The sequence below is a fragment of the Aythya marila genome, assembly GCF_965140915.1.
Source record: "Aythya marila genome assembly, chromosome: 4".
Taxonomy (NCBI): domain Eukaryota; kingdom Metazoa; phylum Chordata; class Aves; order Anseriformes; family Anatidae; genus Aythya; species Aythya marila.
In genome coordinates, this window is record NC_139045.1 from 5568374 (window position 1) to 5582822 (window position 14449).

The window sequence follows — 14449 nt, forward strand, 5'->3', positions numbered from 1 at the left end:
TTGTCTAAATTACCACATCATCCTTGTACTGAGGTCCAAAAATGCTAATTTCACCACTTTGTAGTCCCGATTACAATTTTTCAGCCAACTTGTTGTCCTATAAATACAAACTGTGGGCAAGTCCCCTCTCCCCTTTTTCCTCTGTTTTCTGTAATAGCTGGTCTTGTTATCATTAAAGGTATAAAACAGGCCAATATTCAGATTTCTGTTGTTTGCTGGTCATTTTGACTTCATTACCTTTGATGTCTAGAAAAGCATCTTTCTTCATGCTGTTTGCATTCAAAGGAAAAAAAAAACCTGCAATTCTTTTGGTGTGCTATGAATAAGCATGGGCATGCTGGGCCAGGAAATAAAATACATGCCACTACAATTAAAAAGGACTAATTTGTTAGCAATTCTGTAATATTCCCCAAATGCAGAAATTCTAAACAGTGTGAAGTCATCTGCATAACTCCTCTCTTCAGCTGCCAGGGTCCATAAGCTGAGTCTTCCATAACAGTGATTATCATGTGTAATAAGATAGCATGCCAAATGTTGTGGACTGAGTAAAAAAAACATACAGTACTGCTCCATGGTATAGAGTTCGTATTTCATGCAGTTATTGAACCTCCCATCTACTAAACAGCCCCCCTGCCTTTTTTTTTTTTTAATAAAAGCTTCTTCTCTATTATTTTCCATGCTTTCTCAGCATGCAGAGGTGGATGGATGCCTGCCCTTCTTGGTACATCCACTTCCAAAGCCTGTCAGCCCCACATGCTGCCAGTTGAACTCTGGTGCTTATGGCAAGTTAAGAGCTGCAGTTTTAAAAAGCTATTTCTTACCATTTTTGGAAGAAAAAAAAAAAAAAAAAAAAGTGCCTATCTTACCTATTCCTACCATAAAGTTATGTTTCTGAAGGATAAAATACTAAAATATTGCTGAGCTTAGAGCCTTTATTGAATGACTGAAGCATGCATTTCATAGGATATGACTACAGGCTTTCAGTGACCCCTCAGGAAGCACAGGATCAGACTGTCAGGAGCTGGTCTTTTCTAGGGAAACTGATAATTTAGCCACTGAATCCAAGTTATATATATGCTAAAGAGAGTACTTCCTTGAATCAAGATGGATTTATCCTTTTGCTACAGTAAGAACTGTCAAAACCAGTCTAAAGTCCCACATTTGTCACAAAATAACACCCAAAAGAAGATAACAGGAAGGAACTGGAGATGCAGCTCATGTAAAAACATGTTAAAGGCAGCACATCTCCTGCCCAAGTGCAGTGTATATACAAGCATCCAGTTGTTCAAATTTGAAACAGAAAAACAAAAATGTGTTTCTCCATACAGCAAGATTATAAATTAAGACAAATCGGGTCTTGTGAGGTTACGTAAATGCTGACAGCTGTAAGTTCTCATTCCCACATTAGTTTTTAGTGTTGTTTTTAAGTAAAGCTGTTCTCTCATTTCAGACAAATATGATTTCTTAAAAAGAGCTGTGGGTGTAGACTAGGAGTTAGTGCTCATTTGCTCTTCAGAGCCCATAAATGATATTGTGCTGACTGAAAAAGGTTTTATGAAATATTAGCTGATGAAAATGGGCAAGCAGAGTTCAAACTATGAGCAATCTGATGCGAAAACATCAACTCACTGCATTAATTTTTAATTGGAAAAAATAAACTGCACTTGAAGCTCCAATTTCTTTTTGTTGGTTCACTTACCTGCCAGGCAGAAACCTTTGTTGCTGTACTGGGAGTCAGCATTTAGTCTCTGCTACTTGGCTGTTGTTAGTGTACTGCTGGGTCCTGCACACCTCTGTTCTGATAAAAGGCATATTACATTGCATGACAACAAATCTTAGCTAGACTTCCACTGGCCATGTTTTGTTTGTGTTGAGCTAAAAATGGAAGAGTCTCATCTCTCACATAGAAGTTAGCCCCAGCACAACACCACATTTTAAATTCATCCCACAGTTTCCCACATTCATTCCCAAATTCATCCCACATTCCCATCATATAATAAAATGCACTGGGGACTCAGAACTTGGATAAAAACCAAGAGAAAATGCTTTTATTCTAACTTACATTATCAGTTCATGAACCCGACAGAGTGTGAGTAAGGCCACAATCATCAGCCTGCTCTTCAGCCCCCAGTTACCCTCCTTTGTAGAGGGGGTTCAGGCTTGCATCAGAACTGGAAGTGCTGGCAAGAAACAGCTTTTTCCTGGATGCCAGGTATCTGATATGGGAGGAAAACCAACCATTCTTTGGGGCAGAGAGGCTGCTGTCAACTAAGGAACTGAATGGATGGAAATTGTACCCAGCTCCTCCTGGCTAGAAAGACATGGAGAAGGAAACAGCTGAAGTATAGAGGGTGAGAGTAGTGGAGAGAGAGGACAAGGTTTCCTCAAAGCCTTGGGGACCTTAAGGAGCAAAGTGTGTTCCCTGAATTTGCAGTGGCTATTTCCAGACCTCGAAGTCAGAAACAAACAATGTAAGCTGACTTCTGAAAACTTTATTCTAGTCCCTATTTGTTTCTTCACATGTCATAATGACTTTATGACCCTTTATGACTGCCAGCCTTGAAATTTTGGTGTCTTAACAAAGTAAGACACAACAAGGAACCAGGCTCACATTTTCCATGTGCCAGTGCTGACTGTTTACATCTGAAGATGCTTTGCAGAAGGATTCAGTGCTTACTGGCTCTAAGTTTCAGGTTGGTAATGTTTCCATACAGTTTTATTTTTCTTGTCTGTATCTACAAAGCTACCTTCAGGAGAGCAAGCAGCGATGCAGCTCTGTGTTTTACATTAAACAGGCAGACTTCCAGCCACCACATAAGATAATAGCCTATCACACTTCAAGTCCTGAAAGGGGGTTAATTACAGAGTCTGGGGCTCAGAGTCCTAATCCACACACCAGCTTTATAAACACATACTTTGCACCCCCCTACACACTATGCAGAGCTTTAATAAAACAGAAACAGCAATTACATTTTTCTAAACAACTGCATTGCTAGAGCAAGCCCCAGCGGCTTGGCGAACAACTTTTACAGCATAATACTGATGTTACACATTCAGTGGCTTGACATCATGAAATATATGGGAAGATACCCTCCGACTCAGCTTGTTTCAAATTTTTTAGAATATAAAAAGCATCTGTTCAGGCTTCATGTTTAAAAGCCATCATGATTATCAGAAATAAGAAAGGGTAGTAGTACTTTTAGTTGGTATTCCAGTTTCTTAAACTTGTACTTTTAAGAAACATTCCTTGCAACTGAGCAGTTTGCCCCTAAAGCGCATGTATATAGACAGAAGACAAGAAAGAACCATAATCTGAGTATAAAAAAAATACTATGTTGTTCGGTATTAGGTATTTTAGGAGAAGTCCTCAACATGTGTTGTATCTTTACACCCTAAAAAGCCTGGAAAATAAGGAATGAAGTAACTAAAGCTCTCCTGAATGCACACGGATATGTTATTGAGTAGAAAAGTATCACTTTTACATTCTCAAGTAGAAACTTTATACGCTCTGTATGCCTTACATCCTATGAAAAAGCACTTAAGGATTAGAGTGCATATGAGTAGCAGTGGGACCAAGCCATCTCTGTGTATAGGTGCAGCTTCTGTGGTTATTGGGGTTACACCGGTTATAACCTTTCCAGCATTGTGGGAATATTTTTTGAAAGTAAGTCTCAAGTTATCTGAGTCCCTAGTGAACACTTCACAATAACGATAATACTTTTTTTTTTATTATTATTGTGATCAGTGCTGTTATTGCCCTACAGAAACCTGTTGCCTTCAGGTAAATCAATCCCACTATGTACTGTCAAAAGAAGGGAATACTCCCCCTGCTATTTAGATGAGGAAACTGAGAAGTTGTGCAGCTTCTCCGAATAATGGAGTGAGAGCTACAAAACCAGTAGCCAGATCCAGGTTTCCTGAGCTTCCATGAATGTTCTCCATTCACAGCACATACAGCAGAGGGGCAAAATGCTTTTACTTACGAGGATGCATTTGAGACTAATCATAAGAAAGTGAATGGGTATGGTGCTCTGACTCGGGTTGTCAATGCAGAAGATGATGTATGCAGCCAGTCACAGGCTTCATCCAGGTAAGTATGTGTTAGGGAAACAGGATTCTTAAGTCTCTATTTTCATGCTTTCTGGATATTTCTTCTTTCTCAAGTATCTGCCTTTAAAATCAACAGCTTATGATTTAATCAGATTTCATTTACTGTTATTTATACACGTATAGTCGTAATTGTAGCATCACCTCTTATTTGCTTTGGCCATTTTGTCTATTCACGTGAAGCAGTGAGCAGAGACAAACACGTCAGCCTTGCTGCACAGTCCTATGGCCAATCCTGTGCACTAGCAACTTACATCCAACCTTTATACTACAGAAAATGTATCCTGGAAACATGGGTGAAAACAAGACAGCTTAAATATCTCTAAGTAATCTGCTCAAAAGACAATATAGCACAGTAAGGTATATTAAAAACATTCTTTCTATATTAAAAAAAAAAATAATCTGGTGCCATGGAGGAAGTTGTTAGTTAAACCAAAGAAGGTGGGAATAAGTAAGAGCATTTGAAATGGGAGGCCTGTTGCAGTGTGACATGCCCCATTGTACAACACATCCCCCTGCCTTTCGAAAAGCCATGTCATGCCAAACCATGTTAAGGGGAAGCAAGAAGAGAACCTGCTCCTGTGGCTTGTTAGAGCAGCACTCTGAAGCCAAGTGCTTTGAAGAACATCATTCCTGCCAACTAAGCAGAGACAATACTTCCACAGCAGAGACACCAGAGCAGCATGTCAAAAACACCGCCCTCTAGTACAAAGGGTTTTGCAGGGGATGAATGAAAGGGTTGTCCTGTGGATCCTGGTGATCCAGTGGGAAAGCAGAAAAACAGCTTCTGGCAGATGCTCTCACTCTGCTGACACTTCAGCTCAATCTCCTCCTGAACGCAAGGCAGGCCCTCAATCTGCCTTTCTGCCAACCTTATTTGCCCTGACCCCATATTCCACTGTAAGGAGTACAGGGGGAACCTGAGGAGCTGGATCCGCAGTTGTAGTGTCCCAAAGCAGGTGTAGTTAGCCTGCAGCTACACCCCACCTCATTTCTTCCTAGCAAGACCAATCCACTTGCACATAAACTACACACCGCCTGTACTGCAAAGAGAAACACGATCTGGTAGGTTGCTGATGACTGCTTACTGCAAAATACTGAGAATAAGGAGAGGATTAAGCAAAGGATGGAAAAAAAAAAAAAAAAAAAAAAAAAAAAAAGACTGTTTTAAGGTAACAGTGTATATTCTGAGTGTGTTCATTTAGGATCAGTACAGCTGTCACTGTGAATGCAGTCCAAAAGGAACACAGCACCATTAGTCTGTCCTATCTTTGTCTCAGCAGTGGCTTGCGTGGCTTTCCTTTGAACTAACGTGTCTACCAGAACTGAATCCCCACCAAGTACACGGACTGCATACCTTCCTGGATTTCTCATGTTGTTTGGGAAGGCTAAAAGCCTGCCTCTGTGTGTGGCAATCCATCAAGTGGCCTCACTGGGTTTTCTCCAAGAGAACTTCATCAAAGCACATCTTAAATTACTTATTCTGGCATCATCTTGGGCCCAAATAAGAGCCCACATAGGGAAAGAAGCTGTAAGGGATGGGAAGGCGTGGGAACTGAAGGGAGACACATGGTGAGGGATGTCATGTGCCTAAAGAGAACCTATGGCACTGCAGCTCAGGAGATGGAGCCTGCTTGGAACAGACTGAAAGGCAGGGTGGAAGCTTGCTCGGGGTGCTTGCAGACCAACTGGGTGATCACAGGAACCCAACAGCAGCTGACAGGGTAATGTGATTAAGATGCATTGCAACTCTAGTTAACTCTGTAAATATATATAAACCCAATAGCAACTTGCAAATTATTTTAGCATTGCTTTTTCAAAAACGGGAGAAGTTGCACACCCAAACTCCAGCTATTTTCAATCGGATTAGGGGCCTTAATTCCTTCAATTCTTGGTAATCCCTTACTAGACGACTTGCTTGGCATTTCTGTGGGAGCAGTAGAGGACTCATTTATCAATTACAGGAAGCCTTCTTGCCTGCCAATCCATAATAGGCTCGGTTTTATTTTTAAAATGGCAAAGTGAAAAACTAAGTCTTGCAAACACAAAGGAAGCCAAATAATAGCTTACCCACAGGCAGTGAGTAGTGCTAAAAAGCATCAAGTGCAATTATGTCACACTCCGTACTCACTCTTTGCAAATTCATATTCTGACAGCAGACTGTAAGATCTCAGATTCAAAGCCCCATGACAAATGTCACCAACTAAACTCACAAGCTGTGGGAAAACAAAGGTCTGTATTAGAAAAAAGAATCATGTAAGGGACAGCAAATAAAACTTCCCATTTCTTAACTGCTACCTTGTGTTACTGCTGTTCAAACTCATTAAGATGTTGTGCTGTGTTTTGTTTTGTTTTTTCTACATACATATATATAGAAAAATATAAATATTTTTATTACACAAATATAAAGGGTTTTTTCTGTGACAAAGGAGAGAGAAATGCTTCTTACATCTTTGTTATTTTAGCAGATGTTTGAAGGCCCCTATAATTATTCTGTATCTTCTATTGATTTCGCCCATTTCTAACCTGGTATTTCATTTCAGCATTGGACTTCAGAGCAAGGGGACCCCAGCTGAGTTTTACAGTACCTGTGGAGCAGGCTGATACTGCCACCTTGGGGAGGATTCTTTCCATGTACTTCAAGGAGCCTAAGCAAGCGTCATATAAATCAGTTTGACTTTTTCCATCATATCCTCCCAGGAAAAGGGCTTCTTAAAATCCCCTGCCAATGCTGACATAAGACCTTCCAGATGTGTCCCAACTCAGACTGCTACACTCACAACTATACTGGAATGAAATGTCTTTTCTTTTGGAGGGGGGAAGAATGCTCAGTTAAGTTTTAGATAGCATTTAAACAGTGCCTCGTTTACACTGCTCTTAATTTCATAGCCATTTCGCCAGTGTAAGAGCCCTGTTCTGCCTACAGCTGGGCAAGCTGTATTTTGCATACACCACTCCACTGCTTCTGTGATTCTAGCTTTCTTGCTATTTTGAATTCCTGTCCATGCACAGCTTAACCCTTTCCCTGGCAGGCTATAGGTTCAGCTAGATGCAACTGCTAGGACTTACACCGTCTCAGATCTAACGAGAGGCATTATTATGCATAGGAACAGTCCAACAAAAGGTGCAGAGCTGGACTGTGGCGATTTAACCAAAGGCAAGACTTCAAGGTAAATTAAAGCAAAGCATCTGGATTTTATCTTCACAACATCCAGTGTCACTGACCTACTCTTTTGCTTTTCAAGTATCGCCCCTATCCACTAGCAGATAAAGAAGCCTTGCTGTACACCTTATATATATATATAAACATATGAAGAGATAAACCCTGCGCGTGACTCGAGTTGTACACAATCCACACGGCATTGACCTTCAAGGCTTTTCATGGTAGAAACGAGCAGTATGTGCCTCAGCTACTTGTACAACACAAGGAAAGATTTAACATCTCACCTTTTAGCAGAACAGGCAGGCTCAAGAGCAGGGAGCTACCTATAGGTAGCTGACTTGCTACGTGCTCTTAAAAACATACAGCAACAGAATTGCTGCACAACTGCTGAGAGCCAAGCAACACAAATGATGAACTCGTGAATGAAGAATAATGTGAATTTACACAAGGAGGCTGTGAAGGCACCATTAGCTCCTACCTTCTGCCAAAGCACTGTCTGTGCTTGTGGCACAACAGTGGGAAATCACAAGAGGCTTCTGGAGGAACTGAAGTCTTCGTCCCAGTGCTGCAAGCAAGAGCAGCCTGGTATTGGAGTAAACCAGTACATCTGAGCTCCCAAATAGAGCTACATTTTGGATGACAATGTCCCTAGCAGGACTGGGCTCTGGAAAACACCCTCCTCTTTTCCTCCCACCACAGGCAGCCTACGTACCAGACTCTTGTTCTCAGATTTCCAGATTATTGGAGTAAACATACGCCTCCACCCACCTGGGATTTATGGTCGGAGGGGAGGTATAGCTAAACCTTTCCTTGTGAACGGACAAGCAGACTTGCTTCACCTTTTTGTTCTGTTACCAGAATCCAGACATTAAAGCACACGTGTGGATTTACTTCCTACTATGGCACACGAGTTCAAATTAGTCGCTTACCCACTTGTGGCAAAAATAAGCAAGTGATAGGGCTTTTCTGTAAGATGATTTTACCTTTGGTTTTAATACTGTTACAGCATGGCAAAGAATGATGCTTGCAAGACAAACTTATCAAGCATAGCACACGATCAAAGCTATCTAGCTAACAGTGAATGCACGTTACCGGCACTGGTGCAAGCGTTCAGATTTCTTCCTGATCCATACATGATTTCTGTAGTTTTATCCATTTTGGGATTATCTTAATCCATCTTTGTTAGGCAACCAGCTTTATATCTGCATAAGGTTTACACGGTGCTTTGAAAAGCTGAAAGTAATCCAGTACCTCCACTGCCACTCACATTATACTGCTGGTAGAACTTCAGTAACTTGAAAAAACACCAACTTCATATAATCAATAAAGTGATTGCAAAATCCGCATTTGCATTTAACTTGCAAAACTTCAATGGACACTGTCAAGTGCAGACCAAATGTATCCAATTGAATGAGGATCTATCAGTAATAGATTAACCAGATTAATGTGTACGTAACAGTTTCAGCATGGTACGTTGCTGCTGTTAGTTTCAAAGTTCACCTATGAACGTCTTTTTACTCAGCGCACATGGATTATGAGACAATGAAAGAAGAATTTCAGGGAATATAAGGTAAGCTACATACCATGAATTTAAACTAAGCATTTAAGTATAGACTGCATATATGGGAAAAAAAAAAAAAAAAAAAAAAAAAAAAAAATCTTTGGTTATGACTGGGGGGAAAAAAAGGAATGCATGAATTCGCGTCCTCCATATCACATTGTTATGTTATGAAAAATGAATACAATACCCATCGAGATTGATGAATAACTGACGACGACCATTTCATAAGGTGTTTTTTTAAAGGGAATAGTTAGGTATTCTTAAGAAAAAAGGGAAGTGGATCATGGAAAAATTCACAAAAAGCTCACAAAAAGCAAATTCTGTAAGATCATGTACAGTGTTTAGTGTTGTCTGTAACAAAAGTAATGTTAATGTAATAGATATTGCATGTTTGGCTTTGTACCGAAGTTATTTCATAAGACTGATTTGGGCATGGATTTGATATAAAGGAGAATCCCTGAACTGCATATGCAAAAATCTAAAATTAAATGCAGACAATTCCACTGTAAAGTTACCCACAGTCTGAGTACATAAACACAGTACATTAAAAAATAAAAATAAAGAAATACAAAAACTTTAAATTCAGGTGTCACTGATAGCTTGAAATCAGCTGCTTGCTTACCAATTGCTTTTCCACCTGAAACATCTCTGAACTTAACCAATATTCCTCTGAGACAATTAATGTGCATCAAACCCCTTTGGACACTGGATTACAGAAAAGAAGAAAATGAGATGGCTTATTTATGAACAGTGATACTAACTGGAAACAATACTTACTTATCTCCCCTCTCTATCCACTAGCTTACACTTTTCTTTCTCGCTGTGCTGTGAAAGACTGTATAGATTTCCTAAGTTTCAGTTTGACCTGGAGTTAGAATCTGCAGCGTTACCTATTTCAGCCCTTCTTCTTTCACTAAGACATCCTTCCTGTATTTGTTTCCCTGCGTCAGAAAGCTCTTTTGAATTATTGTCTTACAGCTTTAGTATCAGTCTCCAGTGTGGGAAAAGTGCTCCTTTAAAAGCTACTTCTTCCATACCACCCTTTTTTCCCCTCTTAAAAGCATGTGAAGATTTACTTCTTGAAACAGTCACCTAGTATCAGCAGCACGCATTTGTCAATTCTTTCTCCCCTAATTTTCCTTCTTTTCATAAAACACTCTCCCACAATGCTGTTTTCCATGGTTGTTTCTCAGCTGCTGCTCTCTTTGTTTGTTGCCTCTCCTTAAATTTATCTGCTTTATTTCTTCCTAAAGCTCCTCAGATCTGACTCTGTCCCAGCTCCTCATTCTCCACCAGTGTAGGAGGGCAGCCCACCAAGCTACCAGGGAGTCTCGCTCTTCCCAAGCAGCAAACTGGAGGACAAAGACGTGTCCTTGGATCAGAGGTATGCGTGCGGTGTATTGAATGTCTAGCAATAGTAAATAGATATTTCAGGCAGGGAAGGACACTCAACAGACACCAAGTTTTGCCATTTTTGCTGGAGTGTTTTTAAAGTTGTCGTCTCAAACAGCTCACGTTATTTGTTCTTCACTTAATGACAGGTTTGTGGCTAAAAGCATAGACAATGGCAGGCAGCACCGAGATGACAATCAACCTTGTCATCCTTGGAAGGACTCAGACTGGCAAAAGCGCTGCTGGGAACAGCCTGCTAGGCAGTGATGACTTCGAAAGCCGGCTCTCCCCCAGCTCCGTGACTACGTGCTGCAGCCTGGGCCGCAGCTGCCACATTTCAGGGATCACACGGCGCGATGGCTGCGAGCTCGCCCTCCGTGTGCGGGTGCTGGATACTCCAGGCTTCCCCCACAGCAGCCTGAGCAAGGAGCGGGTGAGAGAGGCGGTGCGATCAGCCCTGGCGCAGCACTTCAGGGAGGAAGGCCTGCATCTAGCCCTTCTGGTCCTGCGGGCTGACCTGCCTCTGTGTCCCGATGAGAACGAACACACCGTTCAGTTCATCCAGGTAACAAATAAGTAAATAGGAAGAAGCCTCTGCCCACAATGGGGGCTCTTTGTCTGTGGCTGAAAATAGCTATGGAGGAGTTCACTGCAGAAGCAAGTTAAGAGAAGTGCAGCTGAAAATGGGAACATTTCCCTATCCACTATTTGAAATATACACCATGCCCAACCCCAAAACTGTAAACCAGAGCTACACTTACCATACTAAACCGAGAAGAGAGCTGAGAACTGCTGTCTGCTGCACTTGGACTCAGCACAACAGGATTTAGGAATTAAATTTACCCATCAAAGGAAGCTTCTCTCTCAGAAATGAGTTAAAGGTTTACTATGACAGATCTAGCTTGTTAAAGAGAAACATTATACGAAGCAAAGGTCTGGTTACCTTACTCTTCTGCGCTCTGTATAGGATACAACACAGCCCGAAGCAGAATATGACAGGTCCAAAGTCATGCAGGAAATCTGACTGACCTAGGGCAAGGATGCTCAGCTCTGTCCTGCACTGTTATTACTGCTGTGTCTGTTCAAGAGAGAGTAACTAGACAGTTCCCCTAAATTTACGCTAGGTAATGAAAATTTCTAGCGTAACAGGCTTGAAGCAAATATTTTGAATCTCTCCTCTGGGGGAAATTTTTTTTGGAAGTAGGTAAGAGAAGTGGGAGGGAGAGACACTGAAATGGAATGGCTTTCTTTTCTGTGGAAATGTTTTCATTACCATGCATATACTTCATTGAAAAGGAGACCAAAGGGATATTGTTCAGTTTGTCTATCTGATCAGATCAAAGAGGTTTGTTTATACGAGTTACAAAAAAACAAGGCTTTCAACCATTGTTAAAGTCTGGGTATTGCACTTCACATCCATCTACACAAATAACTTTCTAAAAATCTTTAAGACTGAAAGGGCCTTCCTGATGCATCAAGCATTATCACCTGCAGTAATGACATTACCTAAAAATATACATATATATACACACATCAGTTCAAGTTTTTCTCACTTTTCTCCTGATTATTCTGTACTGCTAGGCTACTACTTACTTTCCCAACAGTTTGAGAGTTAGTTAGTTGTTAAATTTTCACAGCACTTTTCCTCCTTGCCAGATGACATATATATTTGTTCTCAGCATTACCCTTTTTCTTTATCCAGCTCTCCCATTCCTCTATACTTCAAGATACTTAAGAGGACTCAGTATTTTTCTCTAATATTTTTACCCTAAGCTAATGAAAAATCATCCTGAGATTGTTTTGGATCAAGTCCATGTGGGCATTAAAAATTTAAGGGATGCCAGGATACCCTTCTCCTTTAATGAAGCTACAAAACCCCCCACTGGAGATTAAATAAAGCATGTTAAAAAGCAGTGAGAGAGCAACACTTAATTCTGTTTTGTGATTGTAACTGACTCTCAGCTTATTTTAGTTATTAACCCCTTAAAACACTAGGTGCTATGATTTCATCAGCCACTACCAAATAGGGCAGGACAACTGTCTGAGTGCTGCAAATACAAAAAACAATTGTTATATTTCAGTATGTCATTGCATAATAAATTACCATAAAGTCTACTTTTAGCATTCAGTTCTCACAATAATCCCCTGCATATTAAGGATGATATATCAGTAATTCATATAAAAGACTATTATTATTTAAATCTCTTTAATTTAAAATAGAAATCTAAATCTAAAAATTTAATAGTCTAATGAATTAGGAAAGTGGTAGACATTGATTTCAGAATTAACGTTAGCACCAATTCATCCGAGTACACAGAAAATCAAGGCACAACTCTCTCTCCCTAAAACCTATACCTCAATTCTTCCTAAGAGAACTTATACCAAAATACAGTAAACATCTAACTGCAAGGGTTTAAAAAAAAAAAAAAAAAAAAAACCAGCCTATTTTCTAAATTCCCTGCCATCAGATGAACCACTGCAGTTAAAGACAAACTCCCCAGCCATCATTTAAGTTGATGCATTTGATTTGTGTTTTTCCTGAATTGCTGGGAACAGTTCAGTTTTAGGGGATAAAGCTGTTACTGAAATTAGCGTTATAGAAAAATGTGTTATTTATTTATTCTATGTAAGGTGATTTGTAAATGCTTTTCCAAAGAGCTTCTACAAATAGAAATATAGATATGTAGAAACAATAAACTACTTGAATTTTACATGTTATGCTGATATGTGCTGTAGCTAAACAACCATTTTATTTATTTACTATATATATATATATATATATGTATATATATAACTCTATTAACACCTGTAGCAGGAGAACAAAGAACCACTAGCACTGCATGACCACTTATTTCCACTATATGGGGACGTCATTTTCTTCAAAGGTCAAAACCCCCTGAAATTTCAGCAACTCAAATAGCATGAATTGGATTACTGCCAGGAAAAGAACATACTCTGGTCTGTTAATACATAAGTATATGAGGTGGGATTGGGTGAAGTGAACAAGAAAAGATATCTACTTGAGATTTGTTTTTCATTACAGGAACTTCTGGGTCCCACATGGAAGGATTTCACTGCGGTTTTACTTACTCATGCAGACAAGGCCAAAGAAGCTGGATTCAGTGAGGAAGCGTATTTGCACAGTGTCTCAAGTACCCTGTTGTCCCTATTGAGCTCAGTGCAGCATAAATATGTCTTTCTAGACAACCAGAAGAGCATAATTAAAGAGGAAAGAGCTATTGTCTTACGAAAGCTCTTGAATTTTATAAGACAGAATAAATATCAAGTGCTTCTATTTAAACACAATGAAGAATAAAATTAGCTTTCGGGTACTCGTGTCTATTTTCTGTAGTTGATAACATTTAACGGAAATAAAACAGTAGAAAAGCCAGCAATTGGAACATTCCACACCCAAAACCATTCTATACCAAATATCTTGGAACGACACGGTTGGAAATATCTCTTTAGTATCTCAAACCACATGCCTTTCACAGAGTACCTCATGCTACCGGATCCAGAATCCTAGCTTCAGCCACACCATCAGACCAAACTAGTGCTAATTTGTTATATATGTAAACGTTACTAATATACTAATAGTGCTAATACCTAACATGCACACAGTGAGGAGTAAGATTTTATGCTACATCTGATTGTATACTGCAGATAAAACACAGAGCTGGAGAAAAAGAGAAAGCAATAATGCATGAGTTCAAGCTGTAAGGAATGAAGGAACTTTTCTGCTCAGTTTTTGGAGCTTTCATAAGTTCCTCTGAAATCTGCTGTTTGTAAAAAGTTTTCCAGTATTAAAAATTAAGATTTATCTACTGCAAAGTTGTTTCCTTACCTTGATTCAAGACTAATTAAAACTGAGATTTTCAACTTCAAGAATATCGTTTAATAAGATATTATCAGATATGTAGTTTACAAAGCAGTTAAAATAGTTCCCACATGCCTAATGCTATTCTGCACATTTAAAATGTGCTAATTACTACCGCTGATTCCCAGATGCATAGAAAATGAGCACAGTTAAGTGTATAGGCACATACAAAACGCATCCAAAAAGAAACCTGTTCATCTTTTCTTTTGTGCCTGCTCCTTTCAATTTTCTATCATCATCGTTTTGTTTTTGTCTCCCAGCTTACGGGATGAAGTTCAAAGCCTGTGAAATTCAGGTTGGGTAAGTTTCTTTTTATTTCAGTGGTTAGAAAAGTGCTGTTTGAGTAGTT

At 39.7% G+C, this 14449-nt stretch overlaps 1 protein-coding gene across 2 annotated transcripts; it reads left to right on the top strand.

The window, feature by feature from the left end:
• The first annotated feature begins 8768 nt into the window (after positions 1-8768).
• GIMD1 (GIMAP family P-loop NTPase domain containing 1) lies at positions 8769-13833 on the top strand. 2 transcript variants are annotated; one of them, XM_082759231.1, is made up of 4 exons: positions 8783-8840; positions 10085-10215; positions 10373-10788; positions 13267-13830. In XM_082759231.1, the coding sequence occupies exons 3-4, from the start codon at positions 10396-10398 to the stop codon at positions 13537-13539; spliced, it is 666 nt and encodes a 221-aa protein (XP_082615357.1). In that variant the 5' UTR covers positions 8783-8840; positions 10085-10215; positions 10373-10395; the 3' UTR covers positions 13540-13830. The 2 variants fall into 2 exon arrangements, with proteins under 2 accessions (XP_082615358.1, XP_082615357.1); XM_082759232.1 differs by lacking the exon at positions 10085-10215 and having other exon boundaries at positions 8769-8840; positions 13267-13833.
• Positions 13834-14449: the final 616 nt, after the last annotated feature.

What these genes read in the sequence shown, in the direction of transcription:
- GIMD1 (XM_082759232.1), top strand. Translation starts at nt 10,396, where the DNA reads ATGGCAGGCAGCACCGAGATGACAATCAACCTTGTCATCCTTGGAAGG. An exon ending in ACACCGTTCAGTTCATCCAG is followed by an intron (nt 10,789 to 13,266) that starts GTAACAAATAAG and finishes TTTTCATTACAG; the next exon opens with GAACTTCTGGGTCCCACATG.